This window comes from Artemia sp. Qi Xiang Cuo, chromosome 13 (genome assembly GCF_049724085.1).
Source record: "Artemia sp. Qi Xiang Cuo chromosome 13, ASM4972408v1, whole genome shotgun sequence".
Classification (NCBI taxonomy): domain Eukaryota; kingdom Metazoa; phylum Arthropoda; class Branchiopoda; order Anostraca; family Artemiidae; genus Artemia; species Artemia sp. Qi Xiang Cuo.
The window spans coordinates 59,595,407-59,605,090 of NC_142806.1; the positions used below are offsets into that span (position 1 = coordinate 59,595,407).

Sequence of the window (9,684 nt, forward strand, 5' to 3'; positions counted from 1 at the left end):
ATGCTCCAAAAAAGAGGAAAACTTGCTAGATATTACCCAGAGAAATTGCCTACGGAATGTTTTGGGTGCCCGACTGACTGATCGTATCTCAAACAGTAAGCTCTACGAAAGATGTGGGTCAATCCCGCTTTCTAGTACTAAAATGAGAAAGGAAGAAATAGCTAGGACACATTCTGCAAATGAAGGATGACAGCTTGCCAAAGATTTTCCTGGTCGGCCAACTGTCTAGGACCAAACGAAAAGCAGGTCTCCCCCGAATAGGATGGGCGGATGTCGTAAAAAAAGATTTAAGGGAAATAATAACTTTTTGAGAGGGTGTAAAGAGGGAGGCTTTGAATAGATTTGGATGGAGGAGGAGTGTGGGTAGCTGTGTTGGCCTCACACGGCTTAATGCTGCAGTGAGTTGTTAGTAGTAGTAGCAGTAGCAATTTGGGAAACTGAAAAATTCTGGGATGGTGAATGTACCAGCTGCAGTGTCACTGATACCAGCAGTTCCTGATTCCTATCAATACCGTGTCAAATCCTGTCTTGGCGCATGGTTAATTTCCACTGAACCTGAAGCTCGGTCACAAATTTTTTACTAATTTCAAATTCAGTTACACAATTAATTATGTTTTATATACACAATCAATTAAATCGAACATTCAATTATTAATGATAGTATATATTTATTCAATCATAATGTTCATGATTCAACATATGTACTCGTCAGAAGCAACTGACGTGCGTGTGTTCGGCGTGTCCTTTTTCAATGCATTTTAAATTATACTTTCGTTTTTGTTTCTTTTTCAGTTATACATTGCAACCATGTGCATTTATTCGTTAATTTTGGCTGGAACGTCATTTTTTCGTTGTGCTAAAACTGATTTTCAGCAGTGCTCGCCCTTTTCGCCTGCGGCTACAATAGTTCTTGTTTTATTTCTTTTGTTTGAAGGAGTGTTATTTGCCATTTTTACGATGATCATGTTTGCCTCTCAAATTCATGCTATTTGGAATGATGAAACAGTAAGACATTTTTTTTTTGGGGGGGGATTAAGGCCAGTGAAAATCTCTCGTCCTCTGTCTTTCTCTCTTTCTCCCTTTTTTCATTCCTTTCTATGCCTTCCTTGTATTCCTATTTTCTTCTTTCCGTTCAGACCGACCAACAAGTGCAAAAGCTATTACAATTTGGTGGTCAAATTCTCTGGGACTTTATAAACAAAGTGACGTATCAAAAAAAGAAGACAAAATTAGTTTCATTATTTGGAAAAGTTTAAAAACTCTACAACAAAATATTCCAAACCTAATAGAATAAAAGAGATTGCTTTCCTATTGCTTTCCAAAGAAATAGAACAAGTTTGCCTCTTAAATTCATGCTATTTGGAATGATGAAACAGTAAGACATTTTTCTTTTTTTTTTACATTAACTCAGTGAAAAATCTTTCGATCTTTCTCCCTCTCTCTCTCTTTTTGATCCTTTTCTGTGCCTTTCTTGTTTTCACATTTTCGTCTCTCTGTTCAAACTGATCAACAAGTGTAAAAGCTATTTTAATTTTATGATCAGATTTTCTGAGACACCCTATTCGAAGTATCCTTACTAAAAAAAAGGGAATAAAATAAGTAAAACTCAATAAATAGGTAAATTAATGAGCTTTTATTAATTAATTCATAGGTAAATTAACTGATTAATTTAAATTATGAAACATAAACAATTTATCTTTGGACAGCACTTTACCATTTCTTCTTTGCCATTTCCTGTTTATACATCATGTACATCATGATGTACAATATGAGTCAATATGTACAATATGAGTCAATATGTACAATATGATGTACAATAATCTTGTACAATAATATGAGTAAGATGTACGTTATTATTTTAAGAATATCTTGTTGAACAATGCATTTCAATAATCCATGGCTAAAATAGGGATTGATCAATTTCATATGTGGGAAACGTTAAAAAGCTCTACTTAGACGATTTCTACACCAAAGAGAACAAAAGCGATCGCTTTCCTATAATTACATGGTTAATTGCATGTTTTAATTTAATTGGCTTACATCTGTGACGTACTTTCGCCAGCCAATAACATTGTTCTTAAAGGGAATTGAATTTCTGGAGAGACAAATATCTCTGCCTTTTTAAAGCTGATTGGTTCTCCTTTGTGAAATTTTAAGACATAAGCCACTAAAAACAACCAAGAGTATTTTAAGTATATCAACTTAAGTACAGACAAAATATATCGATTACACTGATTTTTTCCTCGAAAGCATGTTTCCTCGCCTTCTTCTGTTTTAAATGTTCAACCTATTGGACAGTCGTCCCAACCGGTTAGGCTTGGTCGACCAATTTTAACTGGGCCAAAAAAGAAAGGGCGCACCTACTTAATGAGAGACCCATACTGCGTCCTCTTTTAATTGAATACCATGTGGATTGAAAAAAAAACTATAAGAAAAAAAGAAAAAGAAGATCACAATAGTGAAATTTAGTGTGTCTCTATGTGTCTGCACATCAGTACATTCCGTATCTTAACCCACCTAGGTTAGTAATGCACGTGCAATGAAGATATCGATTTCCATATAGGTACAATAAACAACCCTGGCCTCCCCTTGATAAGAATCCCACCTGATTTGGTCTCTTGTGCGATAGCCAATGTATAGAACGAAAGTTTTTAAGTAGCCACAAGGTTTTTCACAAGTAGTCTCTGTGTTTCTCTGTGCCTAACCCCGTTTGTTATCTTAAGATATGCTTGTTATCCCGGTTCTGACACATTTTCTGCAAATTGAAGCTAATGAAAGAGGGAGAAATCTATGCATAGTTATTTGTTAATTAAAATATCGGTGTTAATTTAATTTTAAAAAATATTAATTAATCTTCATTAAAGTGTACTATATTAAGTAGAACTTTATTAGTCTATTTGACTTCATTATATTTATTATTAGTCTTTCTTAGAACTTTATTATAGAACTTTATTAGAACTTTAGTCTTTATTAAATAGAACTATAAAAACAACTTAAATATGCAATAAACTTAGTAATATTACAATAAAATATCTGAATTTAAATAAATAACTAATTTTTGAAATATATAAAAATTCTGTCTCCTACTCTTCTCGAAATTACAAAAATATCAGATAAAGCTTTTTTCTTTCCTCTTCTGTTTTAAGAAGTCTAATTTTTTTTTCCAGTTTAAGTAGTGATGCTTTTTTTTTATCGAGGCCGGGCTGAAGAGGTTTGAAATATCTAGTGTTTTGAAAGTTTTGATTGTTCTTTATTCTTATATAATTTTTGTTAATTGTTTTTCTTCCGTTCACCTTGTATTATTGATGATTGTATTATATGAATGCTAATATTTAAACTACCTAAGGCCATCTGCTAGATATAATTTTAATTTGTTCACAAACATTTTGTACAGAGTCTTTAATCGACTTACCAGATAATACCTGAATTCAAGGCCGTATCTAGGGGGTGTGTTTGACCCTCCCCCCTTATTTCTTGTCCAACTCGTAAAAACGTAACAAACATGCATATAAATAAATTTTGGATGCTTTTTTTGTAACGCGCGACGGTAAGCTAGTATTATATGAAACAGTTCGTACTTCTTTAGCAGTTACTGGGGTTAAATTAGATGAAACATACCAATTATCATTTCCAACATAATCATAAGAAGAAGAATCATCCATCTCCTCTTTAATTCCATTTATAACTGCAGGGCCAGGGCTTAAAAAGGGGTCCCTAAATATTTTTAAAGCCTATTTTAAATTGCATTCCCCTGACTAGTCAAAATCTCATCAGGTATAATTTTAGCATGAATTTTATGAAAATTTCATAATTTTAGAAATTTTAGTAATATTTAGTAGGAACATCATTTGTCGTTTCCCATGTTTTTTGCTGGGTCATTGGAGACTTATGGAAATTTATTAAAGTAGTAATTTTGTTTTGTTTTACAGAGTGAATAACTAAGTGAATTAAGATAATCTTTATAAACGCGCTGATTCAACTTATTTGGCTTCCTAACAAGCAATGTAGATAAATAGCCCCTTTTATTAGTCTATCTTAACAGGATAGCTGTTACCCAAGCTTCAACTGGAGAGGCCTTACGATTAACTCTATAAATAGTGCTATACTCATTCTACGCATTTGAAATTTTTTCATAAAACAGTAAAAATTAATCATAATATTTTCGATCATTGGGAAGTAAATGACTCCAATCAATTGACCCTAGCCCCCATTTATGCTTCAATATGAACCAGATTGAAATTTCAATACTATCAATATTATAATCAAAAATTATCAAAATACAAGCATCAATATCATTTTAATGTTATCATTAAAAATAAGGCTAGAATCGGACTTGTTTTCATGGCATGAATTAAGTAAAACAACTAAATCCCAAAGCGATCGATGTGAAGTATCACTAGCTAAAACTCTGGGAATCAACTACGGTATATCAGAAAAAAATCTTATCCAAACAGTTTGCAGAAGAAGAAGTAATTCGGGTGCTAATATGAGTGAAGGAATGAATTTACCTATAGCCCGTCATACAACAGATGGGTGGAGCAAATCAACTTCATAATAATATAATCAATAATAATATAATCAACTTCAAAATAACAATCGAACATTCGGTACCTACACTTAGATCAAGTATGTGCATACACAATCAGAAAGACCACTTCGAACTTTTATGCGAGCATGATCTTCGAGCTCGGCGAGTTAAATTAAAATATTGCATAATTTATATTCACTCCCAGAGTATATATTTCTGGTGTAAAGAGGGGGTTGGAGGAGAAACTTATGACACTTTAAAAAAGCAGATCTAATATTTAGTTTCTCTGTATTAGATAATGCATTCTATAATAAATAAGTGGAAGAGCAACTAAACATAATGAACGAAAATATAATAATGAACATAATAAATAACTGGTAAAGCATCTGAAACATAATAATTGTAAACGTAATAAATAATTGGTAATGCAACTGTTGAACAAAGACGTGACAAAACTTTACCATTTAGACTGAATGTCACTTTAATGTAACTTATCCTTTATAACACTGCTAACTATCATTGTTTGACCGTTTTTATATTAGTTCCATATGCTACACCAAGGTTCTTCAGAGAATGACTTGAATGTACAGCTAATCTACCTGCAGTTATAACCTCACTCCTTTGTAGTCCACGTATACGAGACAGCTCGTAAATGATGAACTCCGTCAACCCAACTCATTTGACCGACAACCCAACATATGTCTACCCTTCTAAAAATAATAAAAGATTCATTTGAAGCTTGTGTAATCGCTGAATATTATAAATAAGTCATCGCCAGCATGTATGTTGATCTTACAACTGGACCAGCCGTTTTTCGTCTCTCACCTGGAATTTGGATGTTCCGTGGGAAATTGTATAACCGTAAGCTCCCCAGACTCGTCCTGCATAGCACGGGAGGCACAGGACCAAAAGAATTAAAAAGGTTCAACAGAGGTTCTACACTGGTACCTGGATTAAGTAGGTTCACATTTAAGGTGACTGATAATGAAACAAGGTGATGAAACCGGTAGTTTTCTTACTGTTCCTCAAAACGTCCCATAAACTCAATAAATGAACCAGAAGATGGCCAATACATGCTGACTATGGCATAACTTTAACCGGAGCAAAACTGGTCCAAACACCATTTCAATGAAAACCATTAAACCATCTCTAATTTCAACATGTCTGAACGAATATATTTGACAAGGACACCATGGCTACTTTCCTTACGATTCTTTGTTTACAAATTATATACAGTTATAATCAGCCAGGCAAAAGTTTAACTTATGCGTGTTGGTTTAACCGAGTTTCAGATGGATTAATTATTTCAAATAAGGAAAGTTCATAATCCCACAAATGAAGTCAAAACTTCAATTTGAACTCTGTCAATTCAAGTGGAAACCATGTAGCTAATTCTCAGTATCCGAAAGGTATGTATGAACACATTCATAAAAAAATACATGTTTTGAATCCTCGCGCCTTATTGGCAGCATAAAAACAAGATCCAAATTCCTATTTAGAACCCCACCATACCTATCCTTAGAATTTAGTTTATGGAAGGAAACCCCGGATCGCTCCCACCCCCTGGTTGTAGGTATGTTGTATTTGAGATCTTGTTTATTGCCTCTAAATGATTTCTTATATTTAGTTTTTTCCTCTTCATCTTTGATTATAGTTTTGTTTTAATTATTGCCTCAGTTCTGTAGTAGCTCTTGGCAATTGTGCTTGTAGCCCAAATGGTTTAATTAAGGATTTTTTTATATTTAGATCCAAAACTATCTAGTAATTTTCGGAAGCCAAGGACGGATCATTTTCCATCCCTCAAATGACTCTCCTATTTTTTTCTATTATATGTAATAACTATTTCTAGGGTATTGAACAACTGAAACGAGAGGAGGCAAAATGGACAAGACAAAGACGATGGAAAAATATGTCAAACGTTTTTGGACGTTATTCAATACTCTGGTTGTCCCCTTTTCATTCTCCTTTCAAGCATTCCAAAAGTCCTTTGTATTCAGTTTAATTATAAGGCTGTAAAGGTTTGAGTGCCTTTGTTTCCTGCCAGTATATGCTGCCTACTTATCTATATCTGATGATATTTAGTATTTTTTTTAGTTCTATTCATTGTGTGTTTTGAATATTCAGGAAGCTGGTGGGCGGGGTAGCGGAAACATTTTCGACTTAAACCTCCAAGCGACATATATCGGACTTAACTAAGAAAATAGATACATATTAACTCCATTTTTCATTACTTCAAATTGTAAATCATAACCCAAAATCACTTTTGAAGCATTTTGTTTCATGAAATTCATTAATCATTGGGGATTACAACTACTACTTACAGTGACTCCTTTCAGCACCAAGATGCATGAGGCCATCAATGCTGCGTAGGCTCCTCCTCCGCCCCAATCTGTTTAAAGTCTCACTCTTTACTCCCTCCCATAAGGTGCCGGCTTCCTTTAAATCCTTTCTTATAACCTCTTCCCGTTCCATTTGGAGAGAACTACTTTTTATTTTGCCCTAGATGAGTGGGCAAAAAGAACAATCCTTTCTCATCCCTGAAACATGGGCTAGTCATTTAAACCTTTTTTTTCGATAAAGCTCTAGAATGTGGGATGAAACTACGTCTTCCGTGACGGTTAATACTTGATGTACGGTATGTCAAGCGTTCTTCCTTCAACATCCTTAAATAAATCCTCTGGAAACCTTTGAAGCGCCCATGAAGCACTCAAATGTCAGAGCCTTACTTCGCCGTCTGGCATGTTATGTTATTTTTGTCATGTCTGAATGCGATGTTTTTCAGAAGGCTGAAATCTGAGCATCCAGAATTGTTCTGGTGTCCGGTGTTTGTGATTCCTGGAACACAATCACACTGTTTTGGTGCTCTAAGGTCTGAAAATTATATGGTCTTGGGTTTGGTCTAAGTTCTGGCGATGAAAAAAACGCTCTTATAAACTTGCTCGTGGGGAATGGGTCTAGAAGTAATGTATACCCTGGGGTCAGTCAGTACTGTCTTCTCCCCTAGTGAGTGCCCTAATAGGATATTCATGAACTAGTATATCATTTATTTATTGGTTACCGACACTTTTCGACCAAAAAGGGCCTTCTATCGGCCATGTGGCAGCTGAGATCGAATTCTGGGCCACAACAGAACAAATTACTTTATTATACAGGAATTCAAATAAAACATTTGTAATCCCAGTGCTGTATTAACTTTGGGTACTATGATTACCACTATGTTGTTTATGCTATTTTTTTATATGAAAGAAAAGCAATAATTTAATAAATTACTTCGGAGGGGACTTTTCCCCACGATGTAAATCTTGCGACTTATTTTGTGCTAATTTACTTAGCTTAAGGCACATTTATTTAAAGCAAAATTTCGTGGACATGTTAGACATTTGAATGCACATATATTTTACTTTTGGATTAAGAATTTGAAATCTGATTTTTGTCGTCGGTTACAGTAAAGATCAAGTTAAATTTTTGTTTTCAAAGTACGAATATCCCCTTACAGACGACAATTTTTACTCATTTTAGTTTGAGATTAGATACTTTACCATCACAAAGAAACTCTGAACCAACCATTACTCCATTTGAGAGTGGGACTCTATCCCCTCTACCCCCTCTACTATACCCCGTATTGTATTATATCCCCTTTACTATTAGTAGTAAACAAATAGTAAAATAAACGCTAACAGTTCAATCTGCCCTTTTACCTATAAGCACTGACTGTTCGAATCAACATCTGGTCTTCATTCAGGATTTTGAGAGTGGGACTCTATCCCCTCTACCCCATGTACTGCACCCCGTATTAAACTATATCCCCTTTCCTATTAATAGTAAACAAATAGTCCTTTTTGTATTTGTCCTAAATAGTCCCAAACAACTGTCCTTTTACCTATAAGCACTGGCTGTTCGATACAACATATGGTCTTCATTCAGGATTTTAATCCGTATTTTAATATTGATTCTTTTAAAGGTAGGAGAAATTATGTGGTTTATTTGGTACTTGCTGGGAGGGGGGCGGTAGTTGACCTACTTTTTGGTGTGCTTTGTAAACGTTTGAAAATTCGAGCATAAACATTTTGCTTGATTTAAATGAACGTTGTTTTTTGAATTTTTGTTGACATATAGACACTGAACAACAATGTATTTTAGATACTTACATATAAACTGGATTATTTATATTCATGATATCTTAATACTGAATATGATTTTTGTTTATTGATAATGATGTAAACTGAAAAATGATATTAATATCAGATTTCACATACATACATTAGAAATGAAATATTGATAATACATTGAATAAGTATATTCTGGATTATTATAATCCGTTTCATTAATCCTGCTATATTTTCAGTTTTTTTTTCAGACAAAATTGTATGCCTTTTTTCCTTATAATTTTGTCTGATACTCCATAGTGATCAATAACGATCATTCGCAGTGATTAGTAATCACACTTCCACGAAAAATTATGATCGTCATCAATCAAAAGAAATCGCTTATTGTATTTTCATCGTGTGTTGTGCTTTCCTAATGTTTCCTTATGCCAAGATCCCGGTAAATGCTGGTCTAATTTCTAACAATTTCTGAAAATCCATATCTTCCTTTTTTCTAAATTCCCTAAAATGCTCAAAATCTAAAATCTCTAATATGCTTAATTTAATATTTATACTTTCTTAAATATTTAAAAAAAATCAATTCGACACGAATCTAAGATTACACATGGATTCACTCGCTCCTTTTTTATGGAAGATACAATGGGTATGGCTATTGTGTGTCCAGAAACCAAAATGGTTGTGGAAAACATTTTTTTTTTTATTGAAACCAATATTTTGCTGAAAAATATGTAAAAGACGGTTTACTGTGCGCATGTCCAGTTGACTGTGAAAATCATGACTTGAAAGTTTTTCTTTTTCTTTTCAATTTTTGCGTAAATATGAAACTGCAAGGTGAGTCATATGTCAATAGTCTGACTTCGACTACTAAGGGAGAATTTTATTGGTTACTTAAAATTTTTCAAACATATTTAAACATATTTTTTTTTTATAGTCAATTAAGTTATAAGGCAATGAGATTACAAGAAACAATCTATTAGATATCTACGATTATAAGGTTGCATGTGGATTCTCTCTCACCTTTTTTTGGAATAATGATGGTCATGGCTATTG

At 33.6% G+C, this 9,684-nt stretch overlaps 1 protein-coding gene across 1 annotated transcript in view; it reads left to right on the top strand.

The window, feature by feature from the left end:
- LOC148945484 (palmitoyltransferase ZDHHC3-like) overlaps positions 1–7,828 on the top strand; it is a 29,125-nt gene extending 21,297 nt beyond the window's left edge. Inside the window, 2 exon segments of the mRNA XM_089098864.1 lie at positions 793–1,005; positions 6,378–7,828. Coding sequence (XP_088954990.1) covers positions 793–1,005; positions 6,378–6,530 — 366 coding nt within the window. The 3' untranslated portion in view covers positions 6,531–7,828.
- Positions 7,829–9,684: the final 1,856 nt, after the last annotated feature.